General features: G+C 41.5%; 1 protein-coding gene across 3 annotated transcripts; it reads left to right on the top strand.

Moving 5' to 3' along the window:
* The first annotated feature begins 971 nt into the window (after positions 1-971).
* LOC120562657 (cingulin) lies at positions 972-17,834 on the top strand. Of its 3 annotated transcripts, none has more exons than XM_039806491.1 (21): positions 972-1,154; positions 6,442-7,339; positions 7,477-7,547; positions 7,671-7,740; positions 7,864-7,959; positions 8,707-8,828; positions 9,156-9,267; positions 9,568-9,780; positions 10,556-10,704; positions 10,896-10,922; positions 11,535-11,655; positions 11,750-11,962; positions 12,124-12,345; positions 12,454-12,702; positions 12,961-13,131; positions 13,378-13,539; positions 14,264-14,437; positions 14,590-14,708; positions 14,946-15,054; positions 15,182-15,345; positions 16,040-17,834. In XM_039806491.1, exons 2-21 carry the CDS (start codon positions 6,443-6,445, stop codon positions 16,176-16,178), a joined length of 3,600 nt encoding a protein of 1,199 aa, XP_039662425.1. In that variant the 5' UTR covers positions 972-1,154; position 6,442; the 3' UTR covers positions 16,179-17,834. The 3 variants fall into 3 exon arrangements, with proteins under 3 accessions (XP_039662425.1, XP_039662423.1, XP_039662424.1); XM_039806489.1 differs by having other exon boundaries at positions 7,450-7,547; XM_039806490.1 differs by lacking the exon at positions 10,896-10,922 and having other exon boundaries at positions 7,450-7,547.
* The last annotated feature ends 75 nt before the right edge of the window (positions 17,835-17,909 follow it).

The raw sequence follows: 17,909 nt of genomic DNA, 5'->3' as shown, positions 1-17,909 counted from the left end.
TGTGCGCAGACTGGGATGCCACTGAGGTTTGGGGAGGGGCTGTGTGTACGGGGCGGGGAAGGAGTTTTACTGTAATAACTTCAATGGATACACAACTGAAATCTCCAAACTTGATCAGTAGTTGGCCCAAACACAATAGACGTCCGGCAACAAGCATTACCAACACGTTAAAATGAATGTTATTACAAGTGACTGATCACTAAGTAGCCTACTGAAGAGTTACATTTTGCACTTATTTTGTGATTTGTAATGGAATAAAACTCTTCACATAAATTAATCTTAATATGAGTACTTTTTTAAATAAACTATGGTAGATTTGTGAACTGGTGTTTTTATTACATAGCCTACAATTTATTTAACCAGGAAAGCGTCATTGAGATTAAAAAAAAATATATATTTTTTTCAAAATTGTGTCCTGGCCAAGATGGGTAACAATGTATTACAGACAACAAAAACGGAATTAGAAATTAAATTATACAATCAGACATTTCTAAGACAAATCAACCCAACAACTGCTTACTTGAACAACATATATGTAAAGTAACAGTAGAACATTGCATGTACTCTTTCAACTGCATTTCCATATTATAGAGGGTCATGCACTTGCAGCAGGTTAGAGCTTTTTGTCAAGGGCTGATGCTGCTGAGACACCAGCGGGTAGATAGTTGCGCCATCTACTGGTAAATTGCAGAGAAACAAACACATTCGTCACCTTCGTCTATCACTGTCTGATCCTGAAAAATTTTGGTTTATCTTTGTTTATACCAGTAGTTTTTTGTTTACTGCATCTAAAGCAATAACATGGGTTTTCGTTTTGAAGTGAAAAGGTCAAAAAGTGGTCCAGCACAATGAATGACTGAAGTAGAGATTTCACCAATAGCAAACGTAGCCGATATCTATGATCCCGCCTTCGTCAGATCACTGGTCCAATCACAGCGCTCCCTCCGGAGATGCTGGGCGGGACAGTTACATCCCCGACAAAGGTAACAGGTTGCAGTCGCCGCATAATGAACTTGTTGCTGTGTTAATTTGCGTAGGAGTTGGATTTTCACCCACTTTTCTGTGTGGACTTTGATGGAAAACATTTGAATTGTCATCGACACAAGGAAAGTGAAGTGTAAAAGAGGAGCAAAGGAATAACTTTAGAAAAAGAGGTAACTTTACGCTTTTTGTTGGACTTGTCATAGCCAGACAGCTAAACCAGACAGACACGACCTGTCAAGACAGTTAACGTCCTTTTGGGATGTTTTTCGTTTGCTATGTGGAGCTAATTACTTCGTTTAAGTTAGTTCTGTAGTCATGTTTTACAATATTGTATCACTGAGTTTTTTCTGTTAGCCAGTTTAACGTTAGCTTGGTAGCTAACGTTAGTTTGATGGTAACCTTAGGGCTAGCTAACGTTACTTCAGAGTAACTTGCCTGTTAATGTTATGTGAAGTACATGATGTGAGGGATGTCTGCAAATGTTTCTGTTCGATGTATAAGTACTCCCAGGGTGACTACACGTTTCTGAAAGTAAAATATAAGACTTAAAATACTAAACTAAATATGGTGTAATGCCAAAGGAATTCATACTTAAAGGTTTCACTCCAAAACAGGTCTTACCTAAAGTTACCTCCTACCAGGAGGATTTATTGTAGATAGCGTTCGTGTTGAAGACACAAGAGACTACATGTAACCACATTTCAAATCCATCTAGGCCTTGAATATAATGCAACATAATAATAAAATAGCTTGACGTAAATTATTCTCTGTAAACTCTCAAGGACATTTTGAAGAGCAGGTCTATAATACGGGGATGCTCTTTAAGATTGAGCTTGAGTCAGATGATACTGATGATGCAAGCAGGAGTGTGGGGAAAGGCTCATGGATTTTGCCACGAAATTGAATAATTATAGCATTTAACTTGCTAAGCCATTGACCATGTAGACACAGTTTAATTTTACGTGTTAATAAAGTTTAACCTGTTAGCAATTCTTAAATCTGGTCAGAGTTATAACGGTTTGTAAAAAGTTACAAATATTCTAGTCTGCAGATAAAATCCCAAATCCCATAAATCAATAACACACACACACACACACACACACACACACACACACACACACACACACACACACACACACACACACACACACACTAGCCTGTGTAAGTGGAAAGGACCGAGAGAAACAAGTGTCTGGAATGTGGGGCAAGGGAGGGGCGTATTTATGTGCTCCTAATATGGTGTCATTTGTGTACTATTTGGTAACACTGAAGTATCTCTTTGTTATGCCAATGAAGTTCTTTGGATTTGAAAAGAGGAATAAATGGCTGTTTGTTTGAGCATGAAAGGCGAGCAGTGGCAAGTTTGGAGAGAGGTTGACCGCTTGAGAGAGGAAGATGGCCTGGTTTTATGTCAAGAATGTAATGGAGAAGGAGAATACCCGGAGGACTGAGTGGCTGCAGGTCCTTAAAGGACACAGGAGCCATGAGCTACTGTTTTGTCCATCGCTGTTACTTACACCTTCATGTTTCTATTTTTTAAGTTATGCCTGTAAAAACGTAATAATTTACCTGAAAGAAAAGGGGTAAACTACTTTTTTTACAGCTTGTCTGTGTTGGCTTAATAGTATGCTGTGTATATATAGTGTTTAAACAGTTTATCAATTAATTGATTAGTCAGTCGACTACAATGCTTTGACAACAATTTTGGTGATCGATTTAATTATTTAAAGTAACTTATCAAGTAAAGAATTAATTATTCTTAAATGTGTGTATTTGCTGCTTTTCTCTCTATTATATCATTGACAAATGATCATTATTCACTTTGAAACCAGTAGTTTGACATAAAAACCTTAACTCTAGGCCCATCTACTCGTTTACTGTCGCTTTTAACCTCATCTCACTCAGTCATCCTCAGCAGATGCAAGATGTCAGCTTGGGCAATTGTAATGAACGATTTACACTATTTTCTGACATTTTATAGACTAAACTATTAATCAATGCATTGAAAAAATAATCAACAGGCTAATGATAGACAATAATCAGCTATTGTCAGTGTCCAAATTGTCAATACATTCTACATACTAAAAGCACAGAAGCACATAAAAAAGTTAAGACCTAAATAACCTTGATCCATTGCTGCTCTCTCCAGCTGAATCCGTTTTAGGCCAGATATGATCTGATCACATTAACCATGCTGACACTTTCATGACTCCACACATTGCTGTTGTTTCATTTCTCTCCACACCGCTCTAATCTCCTAATTGTATTTTCCATTCCATCTCAGATCTTAACAGGGAAGCAGCTCCAATTCAATTAACTGTGCAGAATTCAATTTGAGGCCAAAGGCAGAGAGCCCGTCAGCATAACTGCAGGGTAACGTGACTGGCAGAGTCAAGAGAAAGGAGGCAAGAAAACCTCAAAAAGCTTGTAGGGATACACATCCTATTAATAAAACAGGTTGAGTGCCTGTAACTTAGTAAAAGAATACTAGGGCCGAAACTTACAGTTTTTGAAATTGTCAATAAATCTTCCCATTATTTACTTGATCATTTGTTTAATCTAATAAATGCCCGAACATAATGAAAAATCTCATCTATCACATGAGGAAAAAAATCTCTTACGATCACATAAGATTAAAAAAGCAGCAAATTTGCACAATTAAGAAGCTGGAACTAAAGAACAATCATTTAATTTCTAATTGATTAATCAACTATTGTTTCAGATCTAAAGGATACAGAGGCACACAGTGCCAGACATGTTAATTTTCACAAGAAATGTCAGTGTTAAAACCAACTTCTAATCACATAAACAATGTAAGAAAGGGACTGAAATACCATAGGGATCATTTTGGCATTCTCAGAATTGCTGCCCTCATTTTCCGCCCCACATCAGCTGGACAATAGGATGGGTTCCCCCTCACCCCTGTCCCTCTTGGAGCTGGGACTGCGTTCCTCCTCACTGACATACAGACATGAAACTGATCAAGAGATGCAGATGAACAGATGGTAAAAGAGAACATAATTGTAATTACCTTACATTTACTTATCTGTAAGTCAGTTTGGCACACTTAGACTCTACAGATCGCCATTCATATGAATTCAGTGGACATTGCCCGCATATGGCACATTTGTCCGTGCATGACATGCTTGACCTTGCTGTGATGACTGGCTGATGCTCGACTGCACAAATACGTTGTGACACGGTGCTTCCTCTGTGGTTCCCAAAGGGTGGGGGAACAAAATGGACTTAGATGGAATTGTCTGATGAGCAGGTCTGTGTGCGCACGATGCTTACGCACCACAAGCACACAGATACCTTCGAAGGTCAAACCTCTCGCGTTGCTTAGCTCACTGCCAGCCCAGACACTTTCCATCACCTATTCCTGCTCCAAAGTTGTTTTACGTATTATTTTTTTGCTTTCACAGCAGGCACATATAAGATAATCATCCGTCTTGGCTCACTTTGCTGACTGTATCTCATTCTTTGCTTGGTCTGTGCTGCATCATACAGCTTGCAAAATCTGTATATAAATATGAAAATGTGTGTGTAGGCATTCAATATATGTATGGGCGCATGTGTCAGAGTTAGCTGTTTGATGGTTACTTTTTGAGTCAGTCCTTTGTGTGTATGGGGGGGAGGGTTGTGCACAGACCAGCTTGACTTTGGATTTTATCACACAAGGCACAGATAAGAGAAGAAAAGCGGAGTGTTTTTTTTTTCTCTCTGTTTCTCTCTCACTTCCCCCTCCCTGTTTCACTCTCCCAGCCCACTTTCTGTCTCTCACCTTGGAAAGCTGTGGAGAGGAAGGAAAATGTGCAGAGGTCAGGGAGGGAGTGTTGTAATAGGTTTGGTGTGAGTTTAATGAACCATACCCATGTACGTAATAGACATGTGGATGAGATGTCACAATGTGACCTAACACAAAGCATGGTCAATCTGTCAGTGTAATATCAGGAATCTTCAGTTCAGTACTTTTATTGCCAGTGACGAATAAGGCTGACTGTAACTTATCACTAACCCTTGACATAGGTGTGATCAGTTGAAATAGTCCAGAAATAGTTTCAGAATTACTCATCAAGGGCTATCAAGGGGAGAATTAGGGAGTCAAGAAAAACACAGAAGTGGAGAAATTACAGTGTGAAAGAATGAAAAGGTCCTTACTAGTTGCCCTCTCTCTATTCAAGCTGTCAATGTTTTGAAGAGGGAAATAGGTTTAGTATCTGGCTGGGAAACTTCCAAAAGTTGGGAACAGATTTGTTGGTCCTTACAAGGGGAAAGTGATATGTGGGTGTGTGCTTTCAGGTTAATGACTAATGGAGTGCACTGAGAACAAAGTCCACACAAGCAGTCAAGAGCCAGAAACTATGTGTTACTGCCTATAAAACTTTTCAGGGCTGAGACTTGTTTTGTTCATGACTGTATACTGGTGGGAACTCAAAGCTACATGTATATAGAGAGATTGCCTTGTCTGTGTGGGTTGATGAGTTAGCAAAACGTATGACAAGTCCCTGTGTAAGACTAAGATATTGACAGTTTTGTAATTTCTGTCTCTCTATCTGTGTGTTTGTCTGTGTCTCTCTCTCTCTCTCTCTCTCTCTCTCTCTCTCTCTCTCTCTCTCTCTCTCTCTCTCTCTCTCTCTCTCTCTCTCTCTCTCTCTCTCTCTCTCTCTCTCTCTCTCTCTCTCTCTCTCTCTCTCCCAGCGAACCTCAACCTGCCATTGTGAGTACAGCCCGAACCGATACAGGATTTATTAGGCCAATACTGAAATCAATATTTATAAATTCAAAAAAATCTGATAACAGTATAAATCGGCCAATAGTAAGACATAAAATAAAATTGTACTGATCCCCTAGATTTATATTTTTAAAAAATTGTGACCAAGATACTAAGCAGGACATTTTCCGTGGACAAAGTAAACTTGTCAGTGCTGTCTGGTGGATAAACTGTGTGACAGTGACCCTGTTAAATGATCTCAAACCTTGTTTGACATTTCTGTACTGCAAGATTGTGTTCCTTATAGGCTGGTATATACACCGATATATCTGCAATAAACTGGACGATTTATTTTAAAATTGTGAGCTTTTCAGTCTGTGGTACACATACCTCAGCCAAATCCTAAACAAACAAACAACTTTTTTTTTGGGCTCAATGACCCGTGCAGAAATTACTTTCTTAATTATACTTAGAATTGTTTTCATGTTGAAGTGTGCAAAACACTGAACCTTAAATTGTGTGTATGTGTAGGGCGAAAAAAAGTATGTCAATGCAGACAAAAGCATCTGCCAAACAAATGTACTGTAGTGTAATTTAATATACAACAATGCATAAAGAGCAAACATTTGGGGTATGAAAATAATAGACCAAAGCAAATATTTAGCCTGTTGGTTGAATGCAGAAAACTAGCCAAAAGCTCTGTTTTTCGTGTGATCTTCCTTCTTCTTCTGCTGTGTTACCAGCATGAGCACACCATCTTCAGGTCGGATGACCCCAGTGGACTACGGTGTCCAGATCCGCTTCATCAATGAACTCAATGACACTGGCGGGGGGCAGCCAGGGCCCCAGCCCAAGACCAAGTCCCAGACCAACTCCAAGTACGGCGTGGCGGTCAGGGTGCAAGGTATTGCTGGCCAGCCATACGTCGTCCTGAAGGACGGAGAGAAAGGAGACTCGTATGGGGTCCAGCTCAGGACCTCCCCTGGTTACAATAGCCTTCCCCGGAGGAGAGAGAAGGCAGAGGCCGGAATACAAGGCGCAGATGTAGATGGTGGGCAGGGAGGGGCACTACGCCGGGCCCAGTCCCATGGGTCGCTGCTGGACAGGGATGGAGAGGGAGGGGCAAGCGATGAGGATTTTCAGCTGTCTAGGCCACCAGGGGATGGAAAGTCAGGTAGTTATGGGAATCTGGATGGAGGAATTGGGGTAAGTAGGGAGAGAGAGCAGGTTCGGCATGTCGGTGGTAGAGAGGGTGGCGTGGAAAGGAATATGTGGGATGGTTCGTACAGAGCAGGGCTCAACCGGTCAATGGGGTCAGTGAGAAGCAGTGAGTCCTACCCTGACCCTCCCCAACAAACAACTCAGAGACATACTCCTGTCAACAGACTCATAAACAGGTTTGATGGTGGTAACACTGGTGGCCAACAGAGAGGACTCCCTCCTGAACAACAAGATCCCAGAGCTACAGCTCCTCTCCTCACTCCCAACGCCTACACCTCACCTCCGTCCTCAACTCACAGCAGCCTGGGACGCAGCCAGGCCGCTGTCACCAAATTTCCCGCACACTCTACTAACCAGTGGACTTCCCCAGGGAGATGTGCCGCTGCAGAGACACCACACGCCAGTCTGACTGAGGCACAAGTAAGAATACCATTGTTTTATGGCTGGGCGTCACAGCTGATTTCTAGTGAGCCACAAACGCCACATAGCATGCAACATTGCAAGAGTAGTTTTCTGATCTATGTCTCAAGGTGACTCCTGACCTTTTGCTGGACCAGGGTCAGAGTGCAGAGACGACCATTGAAGAGGAGCGGGTCATGCAGACTATACACAACATCCTGAGACAAGGGTATGAACCTACATGTTATCTTGGCAAAACACGTACAGGCTTTATTCAGTTGACATAATGCAATGGTAATAAATAATGACATATGCACGTGTTATACATTGGGCCATTGTCACCTTTACTCAGGACCAACGAAAGTGATGTTGTCATCAAGCATAAAGCCAAGGTCATCTTTCAGAAGGTTCAGAATCTAAAGGTTTGTCCTGTTTGAGAATATGTCATTCTGTGAGGGTTCTTGCACTAGTTTGTAAATTGGAAAAATAACTATTTTGAGCAAACTGCTGACATGTATGTCCACATATATATTTTTCTTCAACAGCCCAAAGAGAGACCTCAGGAAGAGTGGATGAGAGAAAAGTGGGAGCTTGAAAGTAGGATTGCTGAACTACAAACTGCCCTGCAGGCGGAAAGAAGGGTAAGTAAAATAGAAATAAATATGTGAGGGCATAGAGATTGATAACTGTTCCAATAGGTACGAGATTATTAGCAATGCTGAATTGTTCCTCTATACTTTGCTCTGGTGGATAAGACACAATTTACACTAAAGACGTGGAGAATGTGTGCAAGAGTTTGTGGTTGTTACTGTAGTTTCAGGGCCTTGGATGACCCACCAAGCCTCCCTAAATTCACTTGGCTGATTGGAACTGGCTGCCACCAGAGGATGTTAACATTCAGAGAGTAACCTGCCACTTTGAATCAGCTCTGATTACACGGTGCACATCCAATGCCACACATAAACACTCATCCAAGTCTCCTCGAAATGAGAGCACCAAAGTGGGGAAAAAAAGCTGTTGGTTGGTTGAGAGTACTGTCCTCAGAGTTTTTATGTCTTTAACTAATCTTACCAGGAGGGCTGGGGCTCCATTGAAGTGTGCTTCAGATTAATCCCCACATTAATCCTTAAAGCCCTCTGGCCTGGTCAAAGGTGCACACACACAATAATCTAACTTCAATAATGACTCATTATATGTTGGTTTAAGGAAGGTGGGCAGGTCTTAATCTCTAATAGCTCCTAAGAACTTAATCCCTTGTGCATATTGATCGGTGGGCAAATGCAAGCCCACTTCAACATTTTCTAAAGCCCATTGTTAATGCCACCAGAGCTACCTTATGTCTTATGTTTCACTGCTCTCATTTATTCATCATGTCTGCTTGTGCGTAGAACTCTGTTAGCAATTCTGATCCTGCTCTGAAAGCTGAGCTGGAGTCCTGTCTGGATGAAAATCTGCAGCTCCAGGAGATGCTTGACCGGAAGAAGAAAGAATTAAATGAAACACAATCAGAGTGAGGACACGGCAGCATACAACACGCACACACGCACACACACACACACACACACACACACACACACACACACACACACACACACACACACACACACACACACACACACACACACACACACACACACACACACAATAAGGGGCATGGTACCATTGTCTGTGGGTCTTGGATGGAGCGTGGTGAATGACAAGCCCACTTTGTTTTCAGCACCCAGTCCTCACAATTTCATTAACAAACAGTTACTGTAACTTATTCACAAGACAATCAAGTATGTGATTTGAATTCAAAGAATCTTTCAGAAGTGCGTATGTCCTCTTTTCCTCGCAGGCTGACTCAGCTGCGTATGGACAGGGAGAACGCAGAGGCTCGGGTCAGAGCAATGGAGGACCAGCTGGCTGAGCTTCAGGATGAACTGAGAAGAGAGAATGGCAACAAGACGGTAACGCACAAACCCACATGGATGCACAGGGAGAAACTATCTCCCCCCTATTGGATTAAAAAATAAATAAGATGAGACTAAAAAAAATCAAGACTAAATTGCTACTCAAGTCACTATTTTTTATCATGTAGAGACATATTTACAGGTTGATAAATTGAAAAATATTTTCCAATCAAAAGCTAGATTAACTTTAATTACTGCTAAGAAGCATAAGGGTTTTTGTAAACAAACACATGAGCAATACTGAGACTGAGAGATCAAAAGCTTATCAAGTTAATACCGTGCATTCCTTGTCTGCAGGACCTGATGTCTTGTCAGGCACAGCTGATGGAGGTGTGCCAGCTGAAACAGAAGCTGGAGGAGACACTGAGACAGAGAGAACGGGAGCTAACGGCTCTCAAAGGAGCTCTGAAGGAAGAGGTGGCCACACATGACAAAGAGATCGAGGTGCTCCGAGAGCAGTACAGCGCTGACATGGAGAAGCTCCGTAGCAGCATGGAGCAGGTGTCTCAGGTGTGTAGTAGCCAGCTCATCATCGCTTTCATTTGCCATGAAAATGTGTTGAAGTTGGAGACAAAAATTTGGCATACCAGTCTTCAACAACGGACCCCATCAGCAAAACTCTGAGAAACAACTTCAACAAGTTTTTGTGACAATCATTTTATGTCGTCTTATAATAGATTTTCTTATTGAGAATGATTTACAAGAGTCAGCTTGTGGAGCATCCACAGAAGCTGCATGCACCGGTGCATTGAGCATGCTTAACGTAGGTGCACTATCTAGCATCAAGAAACAACATTTTAAACTTGATCTCTTTAATTAAAACCGTGTGGAGTGGTCTATCTATCTACATAGGTATTACGGTCTATGAAATAAATGGTAGGTATATAAACAAACGTGCCTTCAATAGGGCTGGGCGATATGGAGAAAATCAAATATCACGATATTTTTGACCGAATACCTCGATATTGTTACCGCAAAGATATTGTAGTGTTGACTATTGGTGCTTTCACAAAATATTTACACAATGAGATTTTTGATAAATAATCATCAGTAATGTGGATATAATGACTAAGTGGGTAAAGGCAAATAATAGAACAGCTACAACAGTGGTAAGTTCAGAAAATGACATCACTTTACTGTAATGCAGCCTTTAAAACCAGGAAAAGACAACACTTATGCCATATTACGATATCCAAAATCTAAGTCGATATCTAGTCTCATATCACGATATCGATATGATATATTGCCCAGCTCTAGCCATCAATTCTTCTGTCTTCTTTTTTAGTCTCACGCAGGGATCGAGGCAGAGCGATTGCGTGTGAATGCGTCCGTTCGCTCCCTGCAGCAGCAGTTGGAAGACTGTAGAGACGAGAGCAGCCACTGGATGGAGCAGTTTCACGCCACCAGAGACGAACTTCGAACAACCAAACAAGAGTGAGTTCATTCTAACACATCGTTGTTCACAAAGGGTATTCATTATTACCTACCTGCATTTGGGCTTTCCGATGCTCACTTGGACATAGATTTTGTCACTGTCTTTTCATGGTTTCTCTGTGCACCTGCTGTACTACTAATGTGTGTTCATCCCATGTCATCTGGTCAATGTTTCTCCCCCTCTCTGTCAGAGAGCCACCCAGCAGTCCTGAAACACCGTGAGAGTCACTAATTGAACAGTATTTGTGTTTAGATATGCAGACCTGTAGATGTGCCTAGCTGTGCTAACAACTGTCTGGCTGTAGTTCCAAGGCCATCCACACTTACATCCCTAATTCACAACTGTGTACATGATCCAAGTTTAAATATGTACCATGAAGCGTCAAGTACCATAGGTTTCAATGGGAATATGGACCATATTTAGTACTGTGGTTGAGCAGTGGTGCTGAACACCAGTAACAATCTGGACATTTTTACATTTGGCTGTTTACGTCTTCATTGTGTCCATACAGTGTAACACTATATGTAAGCATAAACTATTTGGGTGGTGTGGATGATCTTACATTTTTGTTTAGCAAAAAAACATTTTCTAGACTTGTTTTCTGTGAATATGTCTGACTGTTGTAACAGGGAATGCTGATTTATTTCCTGTTGAAGATTATATACTGTAATGAGTTATTTGCTTGTTGAGTACATCAAAGTAAATTAAGTTCACATGGCATTATTCACCTATACAATCTAACTGCTGTGGATCACATAATCAAGCAGTACTTACAATATGTTTATATGGTACAACTTGTTCGGATCAGCTGTATTTGATCTACATTTAGACTCCTGCAAACCCGTCTGGAAAAAGAGGAGACTGAGGAGGGGCTAAAGGAGCTCCAGGAGAAAGTAAGCACCATGAAACAACAGATACCAGACCCTGGCCACACACAGACTCTCCAGCAGGTGAACATGCACTCAGCTTCACATGTTCTCTGAGTCCTGTGTCTTTGACAGAAATCAAGCAGTTTAACCATCATTTGCCCATATTTCTGTTCAGGAACTTCAGCGGTGCAGTACTGATCTACAGAAGGCCAAGTCTGAGGTGGAGAAGCAGAGGGCAGTGTTTGACAAGAAGGTCATGGAGGTCATCTCCATAAAAAAATCTCACCAGGACCAGGAGGCAGAACTAAAGTATGAGATTGACAGGCTTAAGGACCAATTACAGAGGGCCAGAGAGGATGTTGCCAAGGCACAGGAGAAAAACAAACGGGTTGGTTAAATCTTACTGAGGTTACAAGAAAATAAATAAAATGAATCACCTGACTAGCACAACTAAGTTGGGGGTCTAGTTGGTTAGAAATTCTCATCTTTAATCTCCATCATCTCTTGTATTTTTTTGTCAATATCATTCCCTCGCCTTCCTGCCTATAGCTCCCAGACCCAGCCATCATCTCAGCTCTGGAGGAGAAGCTTGGAGAGACACAGGATGAAGCTAGCCAGCTCAAAGAGAAACTCTCATTAGCTGAGGAGGAAGTGGAAGCCAGTAAAACACGCCTCAGTAGAGCTCAGATGGACGTTAAATCGCTCCAAGATGCCCAGCAGGAGCAGGAGGAGGCCAACACACGTCTCAAAGAGAAACTCTCACGGTTAGAGGTAGGTTACATCCTCTCACACACTACAGTGTGGCATAGACCATTAGTGTGTTAGATACCCTGACAGCAGCAGACGTATTTAACGGGACATCCTCTGTGGTTTCCTCAGGCTCAGCTGCAGGCCAACGCCACAGAGAGCTCCGAGGCAGAGATCGCCCTCCACACTGAGGTGAGAAGGTTGCGATCTGAGCTCGATGAGGCCAAGAGAAAAGCCTCCAGACTGAGCCAGGAGCAACGTGAACTTATCCTGCGGGTGGAGGAAACGGAGAAAGACAAGGAGACACTCAAACAGACCTTCAACCAGCTGGAGGAGACCAAACGACAGCAGGAAAGCGCTCTGGAGAAACTCAACAAAGAGGTAATAAGGCGAGATTCATCAAAATAGATATGAGAGTAGAATGGACATTCCTATTTAAATCAACGTAGCAGTATGGTCCAAGAGGTAGGTATTTTTGTGTGTACCGTTGCCGTTTGCTATTTCTATGGGGATATCCTTTTTCTTTTTTTTTATACCTTTGCAAACAAATGAAAGCTTCTTCAGGATGGATCATCCAGCTGCTCATTAGAGGATTCACAGATAAAGAATTCACCCTCTTTGATTTTTTCTCCTTGTCAGTATGAGTCTCTGACCGTGTCCTCAAGAGAGGAGGCGCAGACTCTCCGAGTTCAGCTGGAGGAACAGAGAGAGAGGGCACGCAAGGAAATGCAGGAGGCGCAACGTCACGGAAACGATGCCCAGGGTGAACTCGAAAAAAGCCATATAAATCTAAGGAGACTGGAGGAAGAGGTGTGTGTTTTTGTGTTGGGAGTGTTTGTGTGCAGTGCTCACTCGCTTGCTTGGCCGGGTTGTTGTTTTTATTATGAATGTCTGGTCTGAATGTTTTCAGTAGTTTTGACACATAATATTCATGGTGCATGCTTGGCTGATTGTATTCATGTGTCCGTGTGATATAAACATGCAAAACAACATTTATTCCTTGATGAAAATTCAGTCTGGCATTGCTGTTTCTAATATTATTATAAATCTAACTAGATGTCACGACAGAAGAAGGAGCTCCTGCTTGTATGTGAGGAGAGAGACAACCACCAGCTGGATAAAGAGCTTCTGACCAACAGACTGCGCCACCTTGAGGGAGAGATAGAGGCCAACAAAAACGGCCACAATGAGAAAACCAGGGAAATTCGCATCCTGGAGGTAAGATACAGTCTGTGCATCTGCTCACCTCAACGGTTTGGGAGAATAAACCATGACAATAATAATAATGCTATAAAAATTAATTTGTTCAAGTGCAATACTGTCAGTAGTGCAGTAGAGGGTCTGTGCAATATGTGGCCATGTTTAATGTTGGCAACTGACTAGTAGTAATATGTTTTTACTACTGTTTTTTAATATTTATTAAATGTGGTCTTGTATTTATTTATTACTTGCTGCCGTTGCACCAACTATATATATTGATCGACAGTTTTCTATTTACTGGCCGGTATCTTTTAATCTGATTGTAGATTACTATTCACTGTGTGTAATGTAAGCAGCATCATTGTGCCCAAAATGAATTTCCCCCCAGGGACAATAAAGTGTATCGTATCGTATCGTATCGTATCGTACTGCATGGCTCTCTGCTGGTAATAGTTCCGCTCTGCATACAACGTCAGTATACTATAGCTGTCTCTGCCTATTTCTGGACATGTTTCTTCACATGTCGTACTTCTATTTGTACATCAAACAAATATGGGTAATAGATTATCCTGTAGACCTAGTTAAATGCACATACATGTTATCAGGAAGTACAACAGATCAAGAGTATTTATATGCTTACATTTCCAAACTGCACCATCAAATCTCTCACTGGGGCTAATCCAGTGCACACCGTGTCCTTTCTGAGCATCCAATAAAGTTGATCTCATCTTCTCATCATCAGGACAAGCTGAAGCGCGTGGAGTTGGAGCTGGAGGAGGAGAGAAGCAGCGTGGAGATGCTGACCGACCGCGTGGCCAGGAGCAGAGACCAGATCGATCAGCTCCGCTCTGAGCTCATGCAGGAGCGATCCTCCAAACAGGACCTGGAGCTGGACAAGAACGCCATGGAGAGACATGTATGTAAACACATACACAACATCTCGCTTTGCTGATGTTTGTAATCATCAGTTACTGAAGTCCTCAGTCTGCTAAAACATACCCACCCTGACCCCACTCGAGTATATTTTGGGTATGTTGACCTGCTGTTTGTCCATGTCTGTCCCTGCAGCTGAAAGAGTTGAGGAGTCGTGTGGCCGACATGGAGGGCCAGTCTCGCTCCTCAGCAGGAGTCTCCCAGCTGGAGAACAAGATCCAGGAGCTGGAAGAACGCCTACGGACCGAGGAAAGGTACAGTGCAGCAGACGGAAAACATTCTGCAGTCCAGTAGATCTTCATTCTGGATCACCTTCTTCTTTTTTTTACTTGTTTGACAACTGAATATATCAACTCCTGGCTACAGAGCATCTTCATGAGGTGGCAAATGTCTTGCTGAAGGGCATTTTGGCAATAGGCAACATGGGGAGAGTATTACTCATTAACATGCTCCCACGTCTTGTGTTATCTTCTTCTCTTGTATATCTAAAGGGAGAAGAACTCTGTGTTTGCGTCTCAACGACGTCTGGAGAGGAAACTAAAAGATCTCAACATGACGCTGGATGAGGAGAAACAAACACACACTGAACAGAGAGACCAGGTAAACCCATTCATCTCTGAATGTGTATCAATATTTGAATTTACTCTTGAGACACGGGAATACATCAATACCACTCACATACACACTACACAGTAAAACTACACTTCAACCTCATCCTGTGTTGCAGCTCGCTCTGAGAGTCAAAGCTCTAAAGAGGCAGGTGGATGAAGGAGAGACCGAGCTGGAAAGGATAGATGGGCTCAGGAGAAAGGCCCAGAGAGACATGGAGGAACAGATGGAGCTCAAAGAGGCCTTGCAGACCAGAGTCACAGCACTGGAAACTGAGCTCAAGTAAGCATTTCCTTTTCTTTGTATCCAATTTTTTTCTCTCATCCAATTTGTTACTCACTGTGCGCTTATGCAAGACACCTCCTGGCGGCGCGCATGTGCGTGCGTACGCGCATACGCATGCATGTGTGTGTCTCCTCCTTATGTCACAGAATGAATAAAACTGCATGTAAATGATGTTATTAGCAGCGAACCCAGATTCCTTGTCTGTTACACACCTGGTAGAGATTCACCCAGAGGTGCAGTATGTCACAAAGGTGTGTGTGTGTGTGTGTGTGTGTGTGTGTGTGTGTGTGTGTGTGTGTGTGTGTGTGTGTGTGTGTGTGTGTGTGTGTGTGTGTGTGTGTGTGTGTGTGTGTGTGTGTGTGTGTGTGTGTGTGTGTGTGTGTGTGTGTGTGTGTGTGTGTGTGTGTGTGTGTGTGTGTGTGTGTAACAAATCAGCAATCACCCATGTGTGAAAAGGTATTTCATTAAACTAAAAAGGCACATTACTAATGCACCACGGGGGAAATTAAATTCCAGACATGCTCCCACTACTAACAAGGAGATGCATGTTGTTCCCGTGTATTGCCAGCAGAGGGAGAGCCATGATCACCTTAGCAGCACTAACGTTTGCGAATGAAGCGACTGATAAATAAAGTGTGTGTCAACAGTTAGTAATGGTCTCAATAATATCACTGATGATTATGCATCCCAGGAGAAAAACGCAGGCAGCAATGCGCCCAGCTTTGGATTCATCAGCCCTCAGTTCAGACGATGACGACGACAGCCTGTATGACCCCTCCACCATCACCTCTATCCTCACTGAGAGCAACCTCCAGACCAGCTCCTGTTAAAATAGCACTTCATGGACAGGGTTGGGTTGGGGGGGACGTAGCACTGTTAAGGGAAAAAATGGAGGGAAGTGTAAGTTAGATGTTTTGTAGACTAGGAGTAAAGTCAAAAGATAGAATTGTATTATACCACAGACCATGAGGGAGGGGTGCAAGGACCTGGGAGTTAAATTACATATTATAGAGGTTAGTAGGGGAAGGATTTTCCTCACCAGAGTGAATGGAAGGAAACAAAACATCCTCTGCATTTCAGGGTATTTCTTTCAGTCTACAATGTACACCGATGTACTCCAAGGTACAGTTGGAAGTACTCCAACATGCAAAAACTACCCCAAAAACTACCCCACAAAGTCAGTATCTGGATTGTGAGAAGAGAAATGAGACTAGAAGCACAGAAAAATACAATTTCAAAAAAAATATGTCTTGCATTTCTTAAATAAAATTCAGTATGTCAAACCATTTCAGGGTTGAGATTCTGGGTCGAGCACTTAACGGTACCAAGTCTGGCTTTGACTGAAAAATCAGATATCCTCTCATCGCTTATAGTAGACCGTTTACCTTGGTTGACTTCAGTTTTCTCTGTAGCACAGCCATCAACTGACTGAACTCCTAAATTCTGTACCCCAGCATGCACAAATATTGAGTAGAACTACTGACAAACATGGACCAAATACTGACGTTGAGTGCATTCATGATTGCCACAAAGTAACTATATGCATTATAACACTATAACTCTCATGCTGGTTTTCTGAAAGATTTTCCTAACCAAATGGTTTACCTACCACAAATTATTCGTATTGAATGAAATCTGAAATTTGTTTACATAAAAAAATATATTTTCACGTGTTTTTGGAATATAAATATATGTCACTTCTGTGTTTATTCCACCGTCCAGTTTTTAATGTCACACAGTACACATTCTAGGAATTCAGAATTATAAAATATGACACTACTTGCATCTGAAATGGATTCTCTTGTACAGGGATACAATATTAAATATTTGATTGTAACCTCATGTTGGTGTGAAGGTTTAGATTAGTTTTGTCTTTATTCACTGTATCTGAAGCAGTTTCCTGGTAGAGGCGCAACACACTTTTTATGGTTTAGAACTGTCAGAATATCACACATTGGCATACTGTATACACTAGTGGTTTTCCACTTAATGGCCAAAATGTCTTTCTGTCCAATAAAAACTTTACATGTGTTTTTGTAGAAGCTGCACAATTTCTATGCATTCCCTTATAGTAAGTCACTTAAATGTATTCTTATCATTTCATTACAATGCCTTAAAATTGTTAAAAAATAATTTTTTTATTGAAATTCTTATCAGAATGATTTTTGTAAAATGTTTGTATTGTAGATCTTTTTGTGTCTTAAGTTGATTTTTGTATACAGTTTGAACAATCAGTTGGAGCAATAAAAACTACATTTTGCTGCAATGTTTCTCTCTTTTCAGTGAAACTGGAAATTGGTACTTAATGTGATTTGTTAGACAGTTGAGTATAAAGCTGTTGAACTAAAAGATGCTGGTTTATACATTACTGTAATTGTTGACTGGAGAACATATTCGCACTATGACTGTACTTCATGTGATTGAGAATTTTTCTATTGCATATACTACATTTATCAACAATAAAAGTTAAACAATTTTAAGTAAAATTGATCTTTTATTTTCCTTGTAATAATTACAGAATGCACATTTCAGGATGTTCCATTTCCTCATAGTTTTTGTAA

The sequence above is a fragment of the Perca fluviatilis genome, chromosome 7 (genome assembly GCF_010015445.1).
Source record: "Perca fluviatilis chromosome 7, GENO_Pfluv_1.0, whole genome shotgun sequence".
Taxonomy (NCBI): domain Eukaryota; kingdom Metazoa; phylum Chordata; class Actinopteri; order Perciformes; family Percidae; genus Perca; species Perca fluviatilis.
Note: the sequence above shows the minus strand (reverse complement) of the source record. Positions and strands in the feature narration are given on the sequence as shown.

Coding starts and splice junctions, on each gene's coding strand:
- LOC120562657 (XM_039806489.1), top strand. CDS start 6,443: ATGAGCACACCATCTTCAGGTCGGATGACCCCAGTGGACTACGGTGTC. Junction 9,268..9,567: donor GAGAGAATGGCAACAAGACG/GTAACGCACAAA, acceptor CCTTGTCTGCAG/GACCTGATGTCTTGTCAGGC. Junction 11,963..12,123: donor CACAGGAGAAAAACAAACGG/GTTGGTTAAATC, acceptor TCCTGCCTATAG/CTCCCAGACCCAGCCATCAT.